Source organism: Sus scrofa, chromosome 5 (assembly GCF_000003025.6).
Source record: "Sus scrofa isolate TJ Tabasco breed Duroc chromosome 5, Sscrofa11.1, whole genome shotgun sequence".
NCBI lineage: Eukaryota > Metazoa > Chordata > Mammalia > Artiodactyla > Suidae > Sus > Sus scrofa.
The window spans coordinates 82,723,930-82,746,449 of NC_010447.5; the positions used below are offsets into that span (position 1 = coordinate 82,723,930).

The 22,520-nt window shown below is 39.5% G+C and overlaps 1 protein-coding gene across 6 annotated transcripts in view; it reads right to left on the minus strand.

Annotated features, from left to right (window-relative positions):
* The window catches only part of SPIC (Spi-C transcription factor), a 69,206-nt gene continuing 47,078 nt past the window's right edge, over positions 393 to 22,520 (minus strand). The window contains exons 1-8 of one of the 6 annotated variants that reach the window (XR_002344203.1): positions 20,814 to 20,937; positions 18,800 to 18,949; positions 17,695 to 17,788; positions 17,391 to 17,481; positions 15,200 to 15,240; positions 14,437 to 14,549; positions 12,547 to 12,655; positions 3,639 to 3,904 (exon numbers count right to left, since the gene is read on the minus strand). Coding sequence is in view for 4 of the 6 variants with exons in the window: in XM_021092693.1 (XP_020948352.1) it covers positions 3,477 to 3,904; positions 12,547 to 12,655; positions 14,437 to 14,549; positions 17,695 to 17,788; positions 18,800 to 18,802 (747 nt within the window). In the remaining 2 variants the exon portion in view is untranslated. Of the gene's footprint in view, positions 3,905 to 12,546; positions 12,656 to 14,436; positions 14,550 to 15,199; positions 15,241 to 17,390; positions 17,482 to 17,694; positions 17,789 to 18,799; positions 18,950 to 20,115; positions 20,186 to 20,813; positions 21,280 to 22,520 lie in introns of those variants that run through there. The other 5 variants (XR_002344202.1, XM_021092693.1, XM_021092696.1 and 2 more) reach the window with 5 other exon arrangements.

The window sequence follows — 22,520 nt, forward strand, 5'->3', positions numbered from 1 at the left end:
GACAAGGATGTGAATGTTAGCAGTTTGAGAGGTGGTTTCAGGAATCAGCTTTGGAGGCGTAGGAAGCATAAGAACATGCCTCAGCAATATGCCAAATGAGAGGTGATGAAGCAGAGGTAAGTATCTACCAACTCCATCTTCCATGGGTTGAGAGCTGGTCCTAGGGCACCACTGAACCTTGAGCACTGCCAGTAGACATTCACATCCTCAGAGCCAGCTCTGGCAACCAGAAAATGCTCTTGGGAAAAGAGTATCTGTTACCTATGATACTTGGTTGATTACATTATTTTGAGCTCTTCAAACTTAAGCCCAGTGAAAATGAATCACGAAACTGGGACATTACAAAAGCGCCTGAACAAAAGAAAACAGATATGAATGAAGTCTCCCTATCGTAAAAGTTAAAAAGTATAGGCTTTAATTTTTTAGATTAGCTTCAACTATAGAAATGTTACAGTTTTACTTGATAATCAGAGAATATAAATACCGTGCTGAAATTGCCCTCTCAGAAAGATAAGGAAAAGTTGTTTAGAAACTGTTTAAATTTCTATGACCACAGAAGTACTAAGAACAAAGAGTGGGGTTTTTTTTTGTTTTTTTTTTTGTTTTTGTATTCGTTTTGGAAATTTGCCAGGTAGGGCAAAGGTCTTTAAAATTAAACTATTTCATGCTCTGATCCTTGTTATTGTAGTTTAAAATTCTAGTGAACTTTTGTCATTCTTTTGGCTGCCCAGCATCTGAACCCCTTTCTATGTTTGGGGAATTCTTGACCTTCTGAGTCTTGATAGGATGCAGAAACAGTCTCCCAGCATAAGAACTGAAAATTCCAGATAGTCACTTTTCTAGCTTTCTTTGCAGCCAAGCATGAGCACATGATCAAGCGTCAGCCAATCAGAAGTTCCTTTCCCGGACTTTAAATGGGGATCCAGTGATTTACAGAAGCAGAGGGGATAGACGACCATCCCTGAATCCAATGGCAGTTGCAAGAACGTTTCTGGGGGCCACAGGGATGCTCTGCTAGTTCTCTTCAGTGACACTCGAGATGACATAAGTTGCAGCATCGAGTGACCAGTACCAATGACAGTGATGTCCTCATTTGGCCAGATCTTTGATGTGGTTTGGGGCTTCACATCCGGTTGCTTGTTCTCCAGCTTTCTCGGAAATTCTGTAAGCAATCTAATACTGTTCCATAAATCCCAGCAAATACTTCAGTGAGTCAAAGCTGATTTAAGTGAACTGCAACCAAGAAAGTTTACTGCTTCAAAATTCAGTACCAGGAAGTAGGGCCTCATCAGGAGCAATTGTTACACCAGTTTGAGTCAGAGTTTTTTGTTACTTGAAGCCCAGAGCATCCCAACTGATCTCCCTGATTTTAGTGAGGTAATGAGAAGAAACAAAATATTCTAAAACTCTAAAACTTGTAAATGTGACCTTTCACCTCATGGTTGTTATCATTTAATTGCTTATATAAAACATACTTGGTATGTAAAATTTTATTTGTTCACCTACATCATAAAATGTGTTTGTTTCTTCTGAAGGAAAGGTACCCGAGGGCACAAAGGAAAAGGGGAGACTGGGAATGGTGCACATCTGATAGAGAAAGCTCCAGGGAGCTCTTGGCCTACTGACCAGTCTCTCTTGCCCTTGACTGAAGATGGCCCATACCATCTAGGAAGCTCTCCTTCTTCACGGTAATACAGACAGCATATGCATAAACCTGCCAAGTAGTAAGAAACAGAGTCTTCCTGGGGTTTCTTATGGAATATTGAGAATACACCATAGATTTCAGGCAAGACTGCCTGAATCTTGGCTCCTCTCTAGGGTTTATTATTTGCTAGTCTCGTTTATTAAAGTCTTTTGTTTTGTTTTGTTTTGTTTTTTTCTTTTCTCCAAATGTTCCAAGAAAGACAACATGACCCAAGGTTGGGACAGAGAGCCAGTGGTGCAAGAGCACCTCCCCATGGCTGAATGGCAGGAAAGCAAGGAACCTTTGTTCCTGGATCTACACCAGGCAAAAGAAATGCATACTAGGAGGTGACTGCTGAGAAGTGTAAGCTTTGGAGTTTGTAGGTGGCATCTTCCTTAGACCATCTCTGCTGCTGCTTTTTTTTTTTCTCATTATTTATTAAAATATAGCTGTCAATAATAAAAGGAGATATTTTATGACACAAGTGTCAGCTTCTTTTTTTTTCCCTTCTTTTTAATTTTTGGCTATGCCCACAGCATGCAAAAGTTCCTGGGCCAGGGGATTGAACCCCAGCCACAGAAGTGACCTGAGCCATAGCAGTGACAATGCCTGACCCAGTGAGGCACCAGAGAACTCCTAGACCATTGCTTCTTTAGTGTCACATGGTACAGACAGACCAGGAGGTTTGAAGTGCGGACAAAATATTGGTTCAGGACAGCTATTAAAGTTTTTATTTTAAAATCTTTATTTTATAGAAATATAGTTGATTCACAATATTATATTAGTTTCAGATGTACAATATTATATTAGTTTCAGATGTATTACATATTTTTCTAGATTATATTTCCTGTAAAGCTATTATAAAATATCGGCTATACTCCCTGTGCTATACATTACATCCTTGTATCTTATTTTATACATAGTAGTCTGCACCTCTTTAATCCCCTAAACCTATCTTGCCCCTCCCCCCACTTCCTTCTCCCCATTGGTAACTAGTTTGTTCTCTATATCTTTGAGTCCATTTCTATTTTGGTATATTCATTTGTTTGTTTCAATTTTTAGATTCCACCTATAAATGATAACGTACAGGACTTATTTCACTAAGCCTCCAGGTCCACCCATGTTGCTGCAAATAGCATAATTTCATTCTTTTTATGGCTGAGTAACATTCCATTTATACCACATTTTCTTTATCCATTCATCTGTTGATTGACATTTAAGCTGCTTCCATATCTTGGCTATTACAAATAATGCTGCTATAAACTTTGGGATGCATATATGTTTTCAAATTAGTGTTTTCACTTTCTTTGGCTATATACGCAGGAATGGAATTGCTGGATCATATGGTAGTTCTAATTTTAGCCCCTGAAGTTTTTAAAGCTATGAATGTAATTTAGCATGAACAGTATCACAGGCAATCATTTTTTTGTTTTGTTGCTAAAGCTGTTGGATGTACATTAGAGTGATTTTTGTGTCTGAGTATGTGACAGTAAAATAATGTTTAAACCAATATATAAATCAAGTCATCTCTACTGGTATTATTAATCTAGAAGTACTGCATAGACAATAGTAAGAGGAAGGACATTTATGCATATTTCCAAATGGGACTTGATCATTTTAAATTTGCTGACTGGCAAAATTTCTCACCAAGTTAGTATAGATTATACCCTACTTCATAAAAGAGAGCAATAATGAAGTTTTTTTTTTTTCCTGCAGCATTTGCTTTCAGAGAAAAATCCTAAAATTTGCAAGTATTTCTGATGCCAGAAAATTATGAAATGTAAGAGTATATTTAGCAATCAGCATGACTTAGCTCATGGTAATTGGCATATGCACAATTATAATTTGCATTCCAGTTATTTAAGCTGAGATATCCTTGATCAGGTTGAACATACTGTGAGTAGAAGAATTCTTTTTCTAAGAAATATGATGGAGAAAGTCTTTGGAGAATGGCCTCACTGAACTGGTAAGTTAATTTTCTCCGGATTTTGATGATTTCCCCAGTTCTTCCATAATTCCTCAATGCTCTGGCCATTTTCTGGTAAGTCATGGTCTTCCGGTTGCCTTTTCTTTTCCCCCAAAGTTGGGCAAGTTTTTCTTTGTTTTTTGATACGAACTGAAAGATGCCTTTGGTCTGGTCTATCCACTGAATACACGATGCCATCTCTGGATTGCACAGGGATTCATGAAGGTATTCAAACAGTCGGAGCTTCTTCCTGCCTAAAATAAGAGGGACGCTATGTCTCACTCCACCATGGCTATACACAAAGAACATCCTCAGAAAGGGTTTGCTGAGTGACTACAGAATTCAAAGCTGCAGTAGAACTGGTTTTCTTCCTACTCACCCCCTTAGAATGCATTTATGGTATCATTTCATGGGATTAAAAGTCAAGGGTCTATTTGGCCTATTGAAGTTTCAATAGAACCGTTCTTTGCTGGGGAAGCTGTCCAAAACTGTGTCCTGTCCTTCACTGACAAAGGGAGGTGTCAAGTCTCTTTATCAGAGTTTCCCAGTTGTCATGTGATCTTTCTTCACAGTTAAATCTTTTTTTTTTTTTTTTTTTTGTCTTTTTGCTATTTCTTTGGCCGCTCCTGCGGCATATGGAGGTTCCCAGGCTAGGGGTCAAATCGGAGCTGCAGCTGCCAGCCTACACCAGAGCCACAGCAACGCGGGATCCGAGCCGCGTCTGCAACCTACACCACAGCTCACAGCAACGCTGGATCGTTAACCCACTGAGCAAGGGCAGGGACCGAACCCGCAACCTCATGGTTTCTAGTCGGATTCGTTAACCACTGTGCCAGGACGGGAACTCCCACAGTTAAATCTTGACTACTAGTTTTATGTCATATATTAAGCTGTCTGCAGAACAACAAAACTGAGTAAAATGGACTGCAGAGTTTCGTGGTTTTAAAAAAACTTGAAAAGCCATTTCGAAAGGGCAACTCATTTGAAGGGGTTTTATTCAAATAAAAAGTCAAATGAGTGAAGGAAGTGAATGCCTTTTGTAAAATGCAAAGCAGTGTGCAAATATAAGTGAAATCAGTAACAAAGAAGGTTAGGTAAAAATGCTAACTCTGGTTCTGCATAATTACTTGAAAAATAAAGAATGGAAAAAAACTGGAGTTAAATGCAAAAATATCTTCATGACATTTTGACACGATTTGAGAGCAATGGCAATGAGCATGGTGATATTTCACTGCTGTGAAATAAAATGGTACTGCCAGAGTTTTTAATCTCTCTTAGGAACACAGCCCTTTATATCTCAGAATAACTAGAAAGGAAATATCTATTGTGGTTTTTGCTTGTTCAGTGGATTGGAGAACAAAGGTGACAACCCGTTTTGTGACTTCTGAATTGGCCTATAAATATCATGTCCCACCAGATCTGTCAGCAGCTAAAAGCCCCATGGCCAAATTCCATTTTCCCCTTGAGAAAGTAGAATAGTAGACTCCCAAACTGCTGTAAACAGTCTCTGGGGTGTAATACTCGTGCATCAGTCATCATTCATCCAAAAACCTCAGAGGTTTTTACAAGGATTATCTTTTGCATTATATTATCTTGAGTTTATAAATTGAGAAATGAAAGGGACTTACCAAAAAACGCATCATGAATTAAAGTCATAGCCTTAAATGAGCTCTCTGCCGCTCAACCAGTGGTCACGTCAATTATAATGGATCCTTGCCTTTTAAAGTTTGTTTTCAATTTTGAAAGAAATGTTTACATTTTTATTTTTTAAAACCAGAAGTATTTTTAAAATTTTTATTATAGTTGATTTACAATGTTCTGTCAATTTCTGCTATATAGCAAAGTGACCCAGTAACACACACACACACACACACACACACACACATATACATTTTTTTCTCACAATATCCTCCATCATGTTCCATCACAAGTGGCTAGATATGGTTCCCTGTGCTATACAGCAGGCTCTCATTGCTTATTCATATCAAATGTAATAGTTTGCATCTACTAACTCCAAACTCCCAGTCCATCCCACTCCCTCCAAAAACAAACTGAAAGTAAAAGCCCAAGTCTCTCCTATATCCCTAGAAAATGATTTATTTTTTGCATATATAAAGATATGCATACCCTTTACAAATTAAAAATGTTATCACAATATTTTGTATGAATAATATACAGTAATAATATATACTAAATAAATAATAGAACAATATAGAGATTAGCTATAGATAGAGGAAATACTAAATTGTTAACAATGGGGCATAGTGTGGGACAAAAGAATATTTTCACTTATTTTTTATATACCTGAATTTAGTTATTTGCTTTTTAGGGCTGCACTCACGGCATATGGAAGTTCCCAGGCTAGGGGTAGAATTGGAGCTACAGCTGCTGGTTTATGCCTCAGCTACAGCAAAGTGGGATCCAAGCCACATCTTTGACCTACACCACAGCTCATGTCAAAGCCAGATCCCCGACCCACTGAGAAAGGTCAGGGATCAAACTCACATCCTCATGGATACTAGTTGGATTCGTTTCCACTGCATTACAGTGGGAACCCCCATTTGGATGTTTAATAATGAACATTCTTACTTTTGAATTATGGAAGTAAAAAGGGTTACAACAAAAAACAAAATGTATTTTAGAGTATTTTTTGTTTCGATACTTAAAATATGCCTTGTTGCCTTTTAATAATTATATATGTTCTATTTTTATGACTGTACTATTTTTCCCCCAATAATGAATTCCTAAAGTATTTTGAAGTTTCATTGTTTCAAATGTATTGCTGCTTCAAGTTGAAGACTCAGCTCTAAAAGTATGCATATGCCAATGAATTGGTATGGAGTGACTGGCCAGTGGGGACATACTGTATAGCTCAGGGAACGCTGCCCAATAGTCTGTGATAATCTATACAGGAAAAGAATCTGAAAAAGAATGGATGTATGAATATGTGTAACTGAATCATTTTGTTGTACAGCAGAAATTATCACAACATTGTAAATCAACTATTCTTCAATAAAACCTTAAAATGAAAAAAATTTTAAAAATAAAACAGAGTGGTAAATGATACTTTCCCTAATGGCAAAGCTCCAAAGCATGAAACATCAATGAAAGGACACAGGTGTCATACCCTGGAGTTAGTAGTTAATAGGTTTGTTTAAAAAAAAAAAAAATAGATGATAGACGTAGAAGTGCTAGTCTTCTATTAAATTGCTATCATCATTCAATATCCAATACTAATATTTAGTAGATCTACTTATATGATTTTACACATTATTCCTTGCTGGATTAGAATATTCCTGAATAGTTATATATATATATATATATTTTTTTTTTTTTTTTTTTTTTTTTTTTTTTTTTTTTTGGTCTTTTTAGGGCTGCACCCTTAGCATAGGGAAGTTCCCAGTCTAGGAGTTGAATTGGACCTGTAGCTGCCGGCCTACACCACAGCCATAGCAGCTTGGGATCCTGAGCTGCATCTGCAACCTATACCACAGCTCATGGCAACGCCAGATCCTTAACCCACTGAATGAGGGCAGGGATAGAACCCACAACCTCATAGATACTAGTCGGGTTTTTCTTTCTTTTTTTTTTTTTTCTTTTTGTCTTTTCTAGGGCCGCATCCGAGGCATATGGAGGTCCCCAGACTAGGGGTCTAATTAGAGCTGTAGCCGCTGGCCTACACCAAAGTCACAGCAACGCCAGATCCACGCTGCGTCTGCGACCTACACCATGGCTCATGGCAATGCCGGATCCTTAACCCACTGAGCGGGGCCAGGGATCGAACCCCCAACTTCATGGTTCTTAGATTCATTAACCATTGACCCATGACAAGAGCTCCCTGATACTAATCAGGTTTGTTAAGGCTGAGCCACGGGAGCAGCCCTAAAAAGTGGGGGGGGGGGGGGGGGGAAGGCTAAGTCACCACAGGAACTCCTAGAATTTTATAATTCTAGGATACAGCATATTGTTTTATAGAAACAAAACTAGTTAACTCAAAAACTATTCATTTTGGAGTTCCCATCATGGTGCAGTGGAAATGAATACGACTAGGAACCATGAGGTTGCGGGTTCAATCTTATTCAGTGGGTTAAGGATCCAGTGTTGCCCTAAGCTGTGGTGTAGGTCGCAGATGGGGCTCGGATCTGGCATTGCTGTGGCTGTGGCATAGGCTGGCGGCTGTGGCTCTGATTCGATCCCAGGCCTGGGAACTTCCATATGCCACAGGTGCAGCCCTAAAAGGACAAAAGACCCAAAAAATAAATAAAATAAAATAAAATATATATATAGGAGTTCCCATCATAGCTCAGTGGTTAACGAATCTGACTAGGAGCCATGAGGTTGCGGGTTCAATCCCTGGCCTCACTCAGTGGGTTAAGGATCTGGCGTTGCCGTGAGCTGTGGTGTAGGTTGCAGACATGGCTTGGATCCCAAGTTGCTGTGGCTGTGGTGTAGGCCAGCGACTACAGCTCTGATTGGACCCCTAGCCTGGGAACCTCCATATGCCATGGGTAGAGCCCTAGAAAAAGCAAAAAAATAAAAATATATATATATATATGTTCACTTAAAATTAATTTTAAGTATGGATAGCTATATGTAAAAGAATGAAATCAGAACATTTTCTTACATCATTTACAAAAATAAATTCAAAATGGACTGAAGACCTAAATATAAAACCAGAAACCAGGAGTTCCCGTCGTGGCGCAGTGGTTAACGAATCCGACTAGGAACCATGAGGTTGCGGGTTCGGTCCCTGCCCTTGCTCAGTGGGGTAACGATCCGGCGTTGCCGTGAGCTGTGGTGTAGGTTGCAGACGCGGCTCGGATCCTGCGTTGCTGTGCCTCTGGCGTAGGCCAGTGGCTACAGCTCCGATTCGACCCTAGCCTGGGAACCTCCATATGCCGCGGGAGCGGCCCAAGAAATAGCAACAACAACGACAAAAAGACAAAAAAAAAAACAAAAAACAAAACCAGAAACCATAAAACTCTTAGAAGAAAAGCACAGGCAGAACACTCTTTGACATAAATTGTAGAAAAAAAGTTTGTTTGTTTTTTTTTTTTAGGACCACACCAGAGACATATGCAAGTTCCCAGGCTAGGGTTGAAAGGGAGCTACAGCTGCTGGCCTAAGCCACAGCTACAGCCACGCCAGATCTGAGCCATGTCTGTGACCTACACCACAGCTCGATGCAACACCGAATCCTTAACCCACTGAGCGAGGCCAGGGATCAAACCTGCATCCTCATGGATACTAGTCAGATTCGTTACTGCTGAGCCACAATAGGAACTCCTGTAGCAATTTTTTAAAAAAAATCTGTTTCCTAAGGCAAAGGAAACAAAAACAAAAATAAACAAATGGGACCTACTTAAATTTAAAAACTGTTGGGCAGCAAAGGAAACGACTGACAAAATAAAAAGACAACCTACTGACTGGGAGCAAATATTTGTAAATGATATGACCAACAAATAGTTAATATAAAAAATAGACAAATAACTCATACAACTCAATGTCAAAAAAACAAACAGCACAATTAAAAAATGGGCAGAAGAGCTGTAGATATTTTTCCAAAGACATACAGATGGCTAACAGACACATGCAAAACTTTTTAGGCTCAATATTACTAGTTATCAGAGAAATGCAAATCAAATGCAAATCACAGTGAGGAGTTCTCAGGTGGCTCGGCAGGTTAAGGATCCAGCATTGTCACTGCTGAGGCTCAGATTTGATCCCTGGCCCAGGAACTTTTGTATGCCATGGGCACAGCCAAAAAGAAAAAAAAAAGGCTGCATGGGTATATCACGCAACACAGAAAATGTAGCCAATATTTTATAGTAACTTTAAAGGGAGTATAACCTATAAAAATTCAATCACACATTGTAAACCTCAAACTAATTTAAATCAATTATCAAACTATTGTAATCAACTACTGCAATAAAATTTTTTAAAGCAAAAATTTTTTTTTTTTTTTTAGGGCCTCACCTGCAGCATATGGAGTTTCCCAAGCTAGGTTTCAAATCAGAGCTACAGCTGCCGGCCTATGCCACAGCCACAGCAACACCAGATCTGAGCTGCGTCTGCAACCTATGCCACACCTTGCAGCAACACCAGATCCTTAACCCACTGAGCAAAGCCAGGGATCAAACCAGCATCCTCATGGATAATAGTTGGATTCCTTACTGCTGAGCCACAATGGAAACACAAAAAGCAAAATAATTTCAAATAGCTATGATAAAGTAGCATTTTAAGAACTGCAGAGGCGTTCCCATTGTGGCTCAGTCGAAATGAATCTGACTAGATCCATTAGGACGCAGTTTCGATCCCTGGCCTTACTCAATGGATTGAGGATCGGATGTTGCCATGAGCTGTGGTGTAGGTCTTAGATTCTGCTCAGATCTGGCATTGCTGTGGCTATGGTGAAGGCCGCAGCTACAGCTCTGATTGGACCTCTAGCCTGGGAACCTCTATATGTCACAGGTGCAGCTCTTTAAAAAGACAAAAAAAACAAAATCAAAAAAATTGCACGTAAAATAAAACTAAATTGTAACACTCATAAAATGATAAATGATTGGACTAAAAATAAATAAGTAATTTTCCTTTCTATTTTTCAGAAAAAAAAAAAAAATTGCAGAGTTCCCATCGTGGCTCAGCAGTAATGAAACCAACTAGTATCCATGAGGACCCGGGTTCAATCCCTGGCCCCTCAGTGAGTTAAGGATCCGGTGTTGAGGATCCACAGCTCACAGGACACAGGTTTGATCCCTGGTCTTGCTCAGTGGGTTAAGGATCCATTGTTTCCGTGAGCTGTGGTGTAGGTCACAGAAATGACCTGGACCTGGTGTTGCTGTGACTGTGGTGTAGGCCAGAGGCTGCAGCTCTGATTTGACCCCTAGCCTGGGAACCTCCATATGCCCCAGGTGCGGCCCTAAAAATACAAAAAATAAAATAAAATAAAATTGCCCCCTGAAATTGGAATGTATCTTATAGTCTGACTATATAGTAGGTCAGTTCCTATTTTTTACTATCATAAACATTGCAAGGAACATCCTAATACATATATATGTATACACATGCACCTAAGATATTTGGGGAAATATCTATAGTACCAGACCATAGGCATAATGCTGTATGTAGATTTTCTCACTTAATTTATATAGCAACCTTACAATGTCTGTACAATTACTGTGATTCGCTTTTTTGAATAAGGCAACTGTGGTATAGAAGGTTAAGTGATTTGGCTGGGCTCACATAATTAACCCAGTGTTCACACTCAACCACTGAGTTATACAGTCACAAAGAGTCAGAAGATATGAGCACTCAAAATTTTGGTAGGAATCACTGAACTACCTTACAAAACTTTATACCAATTTATACTCCCTTTAATAGCGCACATGAATATGTGTGGCCTACATTTTAGCCAACAGAGGCTACTATCCTGCTTTATTAATACTTTTTTCTCTTTTTGGCCATTCCTACAGCATGTGGAAATTCCCAGGCCAGGTATCGAACTTGCACCACAGCAATGACCAGAGCCACAGATGTGACAACACCAGATCCTTAGCCACTAGGCCACCAGGGAACTCTTGCTTTAATGCTTATCCCTACCTTTTTGTGGGGTTTTTTTTTTGTTTTTGTCTTTTGTCTTTTTCGGGCTGCACCCACAGCATATGGAGGTTCCCAGGCTAGGGGTCAACTCAGAGCTACAGCTGCCGGCCTACACCACAGCCACAGCAAGGCCAGATCTGATCTGCATCTGCTATAGGTGTACAGTATAATGACTCACAGCTTTTAAAAGTCATACTCTATTTAAAGCTATTATAAAATATGGGCTATATTCCCTATGTTATAGACTATATCCTTGTAGCTTATTTTATACATAATACCTCTTAATCGCCTACTTTTTTTTTTTTTTTTTTTTTTTTTTTTGTCTTTTTAGGGCTGTACCTCAGCATATGGAAGTTCCCAGGCTAGGGGTTGAATCAGAGCTGTAGCCGCCAGCCTATACCACAGTGCTATACCCTATAGCACTCAGGATCCAAGCTGTACCTGTGACCTACACCACAGCTCATGGTAATGCCAGATCCTTAACACACTGAGCAAGGCCAAGGATCGAACCCATATCCTCATGGATACTAGATGGGTTCTTCACTGTTGAGCTATAACAGGAACTCCTTAATCTCCTACTCTTATATTACCTCTCCCTGCTTCCCTCTCCCCACTAGTAACCACTAGTTTGTTCTCAATAAATCTGAATACGGATTTATCTGAGTTAAGTAACACCCTGTACCTTCACCAGACGTCTATGAAACAATTGGAAAACTCATCCAAGATGAATAGCTTGGAGTGGTTTCTCTGTTAGAGTTAAATATTCTCAATTGTGATAAGAAAATATTTTGTAAATACAATTCCAAACTCAGATATTAAAGCTGCTTTGGGAATTCCCTTGTGTACAGTGGGTTAAGGATTCAGCATTGTCATTGCAATAGCTGGGCCACTGCTGTGGCATGGGTTTAACCCCTGGCCCAGGAGTTTCCATGTGACACACATATGGCCAAAAGAGTAAGTAAAATACAAAATAGGAGTTCCCATCATGGCTCAGTAGAAATGAATCTGACTAGCATACATGAGGACGCAGATTCGGTCCCTGGCTTCATTCAGTGGGTTAAGGATCCAGTGTTGCCGTGAGCTGTGGTGTAGCTTGCAGATGTGGCTTGGATCTGATGCTGCTATGACTGAAGCATAGGCCAGCAGGTACAGCTGCGATTCGACCCCTAGCCTGGGAGCCTCCTTATGCCAAGGGTGCAGCCTTAAAAAGACCAAAAAAAAAAAGGTAAATAAAATAAAGCTACTTTGAGGAAGATTTGGTTCTTTTACCTATACAAAGAGTGATGGAGCCACATACCTTTTCCTCCCTTTTGCTGAAGAACAGCAGGTTGTACCAGCTGGTTTTCAGGGATGTTCTGCAGAGACTGATGAATATTTCCTTCAAAATAGAGGTCCGCAGCACCGTTCTACATAAATAATGCAGCAGGATGTTAAGTGGGATTTTCCATGTGGCCCCCAGCTGGTGGCTAAAGTCAAAAGCTGAGGGTAAAAAGAGTGTTCGGGGGAGTTCCCACTGTGGCATAGTGGAAACAAATCCAACTAGTATCCATGAGGATGCGGGTTGGATGCCTGGCCTTGCTCCGTGGGTTATGGATCCAGCGTTGCCATGAGCTGTGGTGTAGGTTGCAGACTTGGCTAGGATCCAGCATTGTTGTGGCTGTGGCGTAGGCCAATGCCTGTAGCTCTGATGGGACCCCTAGCCTGGGAACTTTCGTATGCCCCCAGGTGCAGCTCTAAAAAGAAAAAAGAAAAAAAGCAAGTGAGAAAGAACCAAAAGAATTATTAGTAGAAATTAAGGTGCCAGTAAAAAGGGAAGATGGATTTCCATTGCTGAACTAGATGCCCATCTGGGCAAGAGGAAAAGAGAAGAGAAATATGGCAGCCAAGGGAGGGCAGAGCCAAGAGAGGAGACAGGATTAAGCAGCCTGAGACCCTACCATTACATATGGCAAGGAGATGTGGGCCTCCATGGGTTAACTAGACACTGTGTGAGCCATCTGACTACACCTTATACCAGAGGGCTGCCCAGGAGGCAAGGAATCCCAGGCATAAGAGGCTATACAGTGTATGCTGAGGGTGGAAGGAGAAGTGGAAGCAGGGTTGCCAGTTGTAGCAAATAAAAATATTGGGCATCCTATATTTTACCTAGCTACCCTAAGGGGGGAGGGTAAAAGAGGTTAAGCAGGAAGCAAAACGCCTCTATTTTATTTAGTTAGTTAGTGAGTTGGTTAGTTATTTTCTTTTTACGGATGTACCTATGGCATATGGAAGTTCCCAGGCAAGGGGGTGGGGCATCAAAACAGAGCTGCAGCTGCCAGCCTATCCCACAGCCACAGCAACACCGGATCCGAGCCCCAATTGCAACCTATGCCACAGTTTGCGGCAATGCCGGATCCTTAAGCTACTGATCCAGACCAGGGATCACATCTGCATCCTTATGGAGACTACATAGGGTCCTTAACTCACTGAGCCACAATGGGAACACCTTTTTTGTTTGTTTGTTTTCAAAACTCCTTCTTTAAAGTAGTATCTTGCTGGAGAGGACTTGACAGAACAATTTACAGGGACAGAAAAAGGATGTTTGACATAGCATGGTTGAAGGTAATGACTGAAAGAAAATTTCTATTTACATTCCCTTTATTAGATTAAGACTGCTTGATAAAATGGATACATCAAGAAAACAATGTAAAAGAAGACACGGAGGGAGCGATAGATGGTGATAGATGGGGGGGACACTTCTGTTTGCGGGAGGCTACTAAAACAAATGAATTTGCACCATATGCATAGCTAGCTCTGAGCTTGGAAGGGAAAACAGAGCAAGTTAATACAAGTTAATAAAGCCAGAGCCGGGGATGTTTCAGGGGAACCATAACTTTCCTACAGTTTTCCAGATGGACCTAGAAGCATCGACATGAGAGCCCTAAAAACACTTCCTCTTTATAGAAACCATTTAAAGCCGTCTGACGCCAGATGAAGAACAATAACGAGGGGCAGTTTCCTTCTTGACAGCACTGATGATGCCCCGTGTGGACGGCTAAATTCACGCCACAGAGGGCTGTGAGTAAGCAGTTTCGGTCAGTGCTGTCTTTAAGCTGCTTTCAGCTGGCATCCACCAAGGGGAAGGCTGGTGCAAAGAGGAAATCTGCCTGTTACTGAGGGATGGTGGTCTCCTGCTTAAAGTACTCACTATTACAGTTCTCCAATTATAGACCGGTTCCTCTGTGGGCAGCACACCATAGCTATTGGAATTTCCTCTGACATGAGAACAGTGGTTGATGAAAGCCAGGTAATTTTTGTAATCTAATTTAAAAACAGAGAAAAAAAAAAAAAAACCTGAGAAAGTCAGTTTATATTATGTATGTCTGTGTGTGCTTATGCATGCTTCTATGTTTACACATGCAATTGTTCTTTCATGTGTTCTGTTCCCACTTTGCTTTTATTGTGACACTATTATTACAGATACATCTTACATAGCCCATGTCTCTTACTACAGAAGAAACTCCTTGTAGGTGAAGAGCCCATGAGTTCTTTTAACTTGGAACTGCCCATAACACCCTATATAAACTCAAGAGGCAAAATATCTGCATCTCATCTAGACTATCTTTCTAAAGTCTAAGGGTAATGGAGGAGTTCCTGTCGTGGCGCAACAGAAATGAATCTGACTAGGAACCATGAGGTTTCGGGTTCGATCCCTGGCCTTGCCCAGTGGGTTAAGGATCCAGTGTTGCCATGAGCTGTGGTGTAGGTTGCAGACGTGGCTCGGATCTGGTGTTGCTGTGGCTGTGGCATAGGCTGGCAGCTACAGCTCCGAATGGATCCCCTAGCCTGGGAACCTCCACATGCTGCAGATGCGGCCCTAAAAAGACAAAAACAAAACAAACAAACAAACAAAAAAACCCAAAACCTTAAAGTCTAAAGGGTAATGGATAAGGAAGAATAAAAATATTAACCTTCTGAGTAGAATAACTACTCCTGTGGATGGGTAGAAGGCCTGTAAGATAAATTAGAATAATTGAAAAGCCCCCATGAAAAGTTAAATTTTATGTCCTAAGAGTTCCCTGGTGGTCTAGTGGTTAGGATTCAGTGTTTTCACTGCTGCAGCCCAGGTTCAATCCCTGTTCTGGGAATTGAGATCTCACATCATTATTTAGGAATAGAAAATATATGCAGACCTGTCTCCAAAGGCAAAATAAACAAAAGAAAAATAAACAAATGGGACCTAACTAAACTTGAAAGCTTTTGTGCAACAAAGGAAACCATAAACAAAACGAAAAGACAGCCTACAGAATGGGAGAAAATATTTGCAAATGACTTGATATCCAAAGTGTTAATTTCTAAAATACATAAATAGCATATATATGTTATAAAATTAGGTTGTGACGGTCATTGTATAACTATAAATGTAATGAAATTCATTGAGTAATTAAAAAAATAAGTCATTTACATACAGTAAAAAATAAATAGCACATATAACTCAATATCAAAAAAATATCAAAACAATCCAACAAAAAAAATGGACAAAAGGCCCAAATAGACATTTCTCCAAAGGCATACAGATTCCTAATAGACACATGAAAAGATGCTCAACATCACTAATTATTAGAGAAATGCAAATCAAAATTATAATGAGCTATCACCTCACACCAGTCAGAATGCCTATCATCAAAAAGTCTACAAATAGGGAGTTCCCGTCTTGGCTCAGAGGTAACCAACCCAACTAGTATTTATGAGGACACAGGTTTGATCCCTGGCCTTGCTCAGTGGGTTAAGGGTTCAGTGTTGCTGTGAGCTGTGCTGTAGGTTGAAGACGCGGATCAGATCCCGCATTGTTGTGGCTGTGGTGTAGGCCAGTGGCTGTAGCTCCTCTTTGACCCCGAGCCTGGGGACTTCCATATGCTGCAGGTGTGGCCCTAAAAAGCAAAGTAAGTAAATTAATTAATTAAAGGAGAAAAAAGTCTAAAAACTATAAATGCTAGAGAGGATGTGAGAAAATGGAACCCTTGTATGCTTAGTGGTAATGCAAATTGGTACAGCCACTATGGAACCATTTATGGTCCCCGTGCCAGAATGCTACCATATGATTCAGCAATTCCATTCTTGGATATATAGCCAAAGAAAATGAAAATTCTAATTAAGAAAGATACATGCACCCCAATATTCATATCAGCACTATATTATATATGTATAGTGGAACATTATTCAGACATAAAAAAGAATCAAATACTCCATTTGCAGCAACATGAATTACCTAGAGAATATTATACTTAGTAAAACAAGTCAGAGAAAATAAGTGCTATATGATATCACTTACATGTGGAATCTAAAAAATAATACAAGTGTGGTATATATACACAATGGAATACCTTCGGCCATATAAAAGAACAAAATAATGCTATTTGCAGCAGCATGGATGGAACTAGAGACTCTCATACTAAGTGAGGTAAGTCAGAAAGAAAGATACCATATGATATCACATATCTGGAATCTAATATACGGCACAAATGAATCTTTCCAAGAAAATAAAATAATGGACATGGAGAACAGACTTGTGGTTGCCATGGGGGAAGGGAAGGGAGTGGGATGGACTGGGAATTTGGGGTTAATAGATGCCAACTATTGCCTTTGGAATGGATAAGCAATGAGATCCTGCTGTATAGCACTGGGAACTATATCTAGTCACTTATGATGGAGCATGATAATGTGAGAAAAAAGAATGTATATGTGTATGTGTGACTGGGTCACCTTGCTGTACAGTAGAAAATTGACAGAACACTGTAAACCATCTGTAACGGAAAAAAATAAAGATCATTAAAACAAAACAAAAAAACAAAAAAAAGAAAAAATAATACAAGCAAAACAGAAACAGACTTTCAAATATAAAAAATAAACTTGTGGTTACCAAAGGAGAGAGGGAAGCAGGGAGGGACAAATTAGCGGTATGGGATTAACAGATACAAACTACCATGTATAAAATTAATAAGCACCAAAATATATTGTATAGCACAGGGAATTAGGTGTAATAATTTATAACGGAGTATAATCTGCAAAAATACTGTGCTGTACACCTGAAGCTAATACAATACTATAAAACAATTTTACCTTAATAATAAATAAAAATCAGTAAAATATAAAATACTACACCTAAAAAAATTTTTATTTAGTTGCTGTGGTTATGGCTGTGGCAGGCAGCTGCAGCTCCAGTTTGACCCCTAGCCTATGCCGCCGTGCAGCCCTAAAAAGCAAAAACAAACAAACAACAACAACAACAAAAAACTTATTTAGGATAGACAACCCTGGATGATTTCTGCAATCATTAGAATTAATTCTAGATGCAGTGGGTAAAAATGGGTCTTTCTCTATGCTGGTCATGATTTTCACATGTGTACGTGTGTGAGCAACAAGCCATTTGATGTACCGGCAGACAGAAGCAGCCTGACGTCTTTACCTGAGGAGTACTGAAGATCTCCTGTTGAATGCTGCCTCAGTACTTCGAAAGCATCTTCAAATGCTTGACCCAGCTTGTCTTGTTCAACACAAGCCTGTGAGAACAACAGCAGAACTCTGGTTTTTTTGTTTTTGTTTGTGTTTATTTGTTTGCTTGTTTTGGCCATATCTGCAGCGTGTGGAAGATCCCAGGCCAGGGATCAAACCCTCACCACAGCAGGAACCCGAGCCCCTGCAGTGACACCAGAGCCTGAACCCACTGCACCATAAGGAAAGAACTCTGGAGTTATGGAAATTTCCAACTGAACTTAATTTTATATGAAGAAGGAATTCTCAAGCACAGCACCATTGACATTTTATGTGACTAAATTAGGCTGTTGTGGGGGACTGTCCTGTGCATGGTTATTGTGTGCTTTATAGCACCTCTGGCTTCTACCCACTGGATGCTAGTAGTACCCCCACAGTTGTGACAAACAAAAATGTCTCAGACATACCAAATAAACCCTGGGGAACAACATCAACCCTGGTTGCGATCCCCTGCTCTACAATATGGTATTTAGAGAATAACAGTCATTACATAGTACAGTATTTAACATTTGATAAATTTTTAGCAAGAAGTTATATAGGAGGAGACCGATCTGGAAAAAGGGATCAAGGTTAAACAGAATCTGGAGTTCCCATCGTGGCTCAGTGGTTAACAAATCCGACTAGGAACCATGAGGTTGCGGGTTTGATCCCTGGCCTTGCTCAGTGGGTTAAGGATCTGGCGTTGCCATGAGCTGTGGTGTAGGTCAAAGACATGGCTCGGATCCTGTGTTGCTGTGGCTCTGGCCTAGGCCAGTGGCTACAGCTCCAATTAGGACCCTTAGCCTGGGAACCTCCATATGCCATGGGAGCGGCCCTAGAAATGGCAAAAAAGACAAAAAAATAAAAATAAAAATAAATGAAACGAATCCTCTTAATTTCAAAAACGTGTCTCCAAGACCTAAAATTGAACTGTTTTACAAAACATCTTACGAACCGTCTCACACCCTCATTAATCTAATTCACATATTTTATTTTCAAAGTGGAGAAAGAGTATAGAAGATTTTAAAATGCCAACTTACCATGCTTCATTCATAAACTGACAATTCTGAAAAAAGACTAATAAGTAAAAAACAAAATTAAGGAGTTCCCTGGTGGTCTAGTGGTTAGGATTTGGTGCTTTTCTCAGCTACAGCCTGCTGGTCTGGCAACTGAAATCTGACATCAAGCCACTGCACACCATAGACAAAAAGAAAAAAAAAAAAAAAAAAGAAAGAAAGAAAATAACAAAAAAAGAAATTAGTTTTCTATTTAATTTGCCTCTGAATTAAAAGAACTTATTCAAAATATTCTCTAAATATATCTTATATAAACCAAAAGTACTTCCTGAATTCTCTTTGATGAGTACAAATTTCCTTTCTACAGAAATTTCCTACAAAGATTTATTTTTGCTTTTCTATGATTACAAAATTTCCTAAAGGTTAAAGTAGCTAAATATGTGTAACTGAATCACTTTGCCGTATACTTGAAAGTAACACAACATTATAATTAACTATGCTTAAATTTTAAAGATTAAGAAATAAATGAAAAAGCTAGTTAATTACATAAATTACTTATATGAAAATATAGAAATAATTTGAGTATGTTTAAGTATTTCAAGCCTTTCAAAATTCCTTTAAGTATTATTTAAAAATTCTAGAAATCAAAATCTTTTTTACCTTAGCATAATGCTCCATTTAGAACAGTAATTTTTTATTTTAATATTTCTGGTGTCATAGAGACTTCTGACAATCTGGTGAAAGATTTTTTTTCTCTCATGAAATGTGAATTTACAAATAAAATGCACTCTGTGAAACCCATCTGCGGACTTTTCTAAAATCCTAGGTTAAGAACCCTGGTCTATAATTTCACGTTATCTACTTTCTTATCTCTGAAGTAATTTAGATTTTGTTTTAAATAAACAATTATGATACTAACCCACAATAAATGATTTTTAACTTTGTGTTCTATAGAACTACACAAAGAAAACAAATCCACATAACAAGAAAGAGTGCGTGGTGGGTCCAGCAGAGCTTATCATTTCTTTCCGCACACACAGCAACTCTGTTTTCAGAGCTTATTCTGAACACACAATGAACTTACTCTTTAATATTTAACACTACATAATACAAAAAGATGATATAATCTAATGTTCTTATTATACATATCCATATTAATATCATATATCAAACATCGAAATTCTATTCTGCTCTTGGAAATCACTGTCATTTAAAAGATAATATGAGAAGAAAAATTATAAACATGCTAACAATATGAGGTGGTGGATATGTTAACTCGTCTTACAATGGTAATCGTTTCCCAATATGTCAAATCATCATCTTTATTCCTTAAAACTTACACAATGTCAATTATATCTCAGTAAAGCTAGGGGGGAAAAGACACAGCTTCCCAATGTGGGGGATGTTGAAGAATTTAGCAAAAACTTAAAAAAAAATCCATAAATTAGAGTTTGGGCTATGGTCCCTAAAGAATATTACCAGTGTATGTATTTTTAAAAGGCCCTATCAATGACTTTCAATTAATTATACCTCGACTCATAAGCACTGGAGCAAATACATAACCTGAATGTTGTACTTTTGAATTAAATACTTACATGAAATTACTCTCTTTGACTAATCACTGCCCACAAATTATTATTATTATTATTATTATTATTATTTTGTCTTTTTAGGGCCACACTCTTGTCATATGGAGGTTCCAGGCTAGGGGTCGAACTGGAGGTGAACCTGCCAGCCTACACCACAGCTCACAGCGATGCTGGATCCTTAACCCACTGAGCGAGGCCAGGGATCGAACCTGCATCCTCACGGATACTAGTCAGATTCGTTTCCACTGAGCCACGATGGGAACTCCCGCATCGTTACGACAATTAAAAGTAGCAAGTCCAAAGAGAAAAAAGCTGGAAAACATTATTGATCACTTCAGTTGCTTAATATTTCTAATATCAGAACAGGCAATGAGAACCACTCATTAGGCCAAAGAAGAAAATTAACTGTAAATACAAATAATTTTGAAAAACATACACTAAACACTTACCAGGAAGATACTTCAACTCTTCACCAAGCTGTTTCATTAATACCAGAATGGGTATTAATGAAAAGACAGAACTGTCAAGAGCTCACTGGCAGAGTTGCATTAAGTAGCTGTTTTTAAGGAAGTGCTACAAAAGGGGATTTTTTTTAAAAGATACAGTGCCTTCATGATTTCTATTTCATGATACGGCCATTAGACACCAGGGGCTAGTATTTTGAAGAGGCATAGAATATTTGTATCCTATGGGCCAAAAGCCTTAGAACAAATGCCATGAAACCCCCAGCCCTGCATGATCTGCAGCTTTTCTGCCCCCAGCAACCCTGGGGGACACTTCTGACCTGTACAACCCTTGTTCATCCTTCTTTTTAAAAACTCACTCCTATTATTTCACCCCTGATTTTGGAACCTGGGTCGTTTTCTTGCCTGGACTATTAACAGCCTTCACTCTTGTCTCTTTCCTCTCAAACCACTTTACTCATAATGTCATTCACTGATTGCCCTACTTAGAGATCTTAAAGGCACAGGCCCTAGCCCTGGCATTCGAGGCTCCTCATTCCAGCCTTAATTCTAGTTACCACCATCCCTTTAAGAGGAGGAAAGGGAATCCACGCTATGGGCTTCCCTCCACACCTGGATCCAGTAACAGCTCCAAAACAGAGAAGCCTGTGGACCTGCTTAAAGCGGTTGCATTGGCAGAGCGGGTCCAGTTCTCTTATTTAGCCCGAAGCTTTATTTGGAATGGTTTTTGGAGGCTCAGATGGAAATTATGGGGTCCTTCCTTCACCTATCAGGCTTCCTTCCCAGTCCATCCATCAGCTCATTTACCCCTTTTCTCTTACCTTTCCATTGGAGGCCAGTCTAACATCTACACGTACTCCAGGTAGAAATAACTTTCCCCTCTAACGCACGGGTCTGCAATACCCTTAAGTAACTGTAACCTCTGTTATTTTAATAGATGTCACATTTAGCCAGGGGGAAAACCACCTAAGAATTTTTTGTAAACCTGGTGGGTGGGGAGAGAGACTTTGTGTTTTGCATGGTTGGAATCTCAGCTCACCTTGATATGGGACTATTGTTTTGGACCAATTACTTATTTGACCCAGTTTGTTATGCAAATGTAAACACACATCCCCTCTTCTGAAATGCAGATGTTATAAGTAACAAGTGTATAAAATCGAATCGCAGATGTTGATGAGTTTTAATCCGGCCAAGACTACGCCCTTTTCCCATCCCTTTATTTCGGTTGCTATACTTATTAAACAAATATGTATTACTGAGCTCTTTCCTGTGCTAGACACTATCCTGAGACCAGGGACCACAGCCCTGGACAAGTTTGGGTGAGTAAAAATGATTTTTTTAAAGAAAAGCAAACTGGAGTTCCCGTCGTGGCTCGGTGGTTAATGAACCTGCATAGCATCCATGAGGACGCAAATTCAATCCCTGGCCTTGCTCAGCGGGTTAAGGATCCAGCGTTGTCCTGAGCTGTGGTGTAGGTCACAGACGCAGCTCAGATTTGGCATTGCTGTGGCTGTGGTGTAGGCAGGCACAGCTCCGATTAGACCCCTAGCTTGGGAATCTCCATATGCCGCTGGCGCGGCCCTAAAAAAAATTCAATTAAAATTTAAAAAAAAAGCAAATTAGAGAAGTGTTAAATAACAATAAGTACAGAGAAAACAATAAGAGAAAAGTGATGGTGAGTATATATGGTCG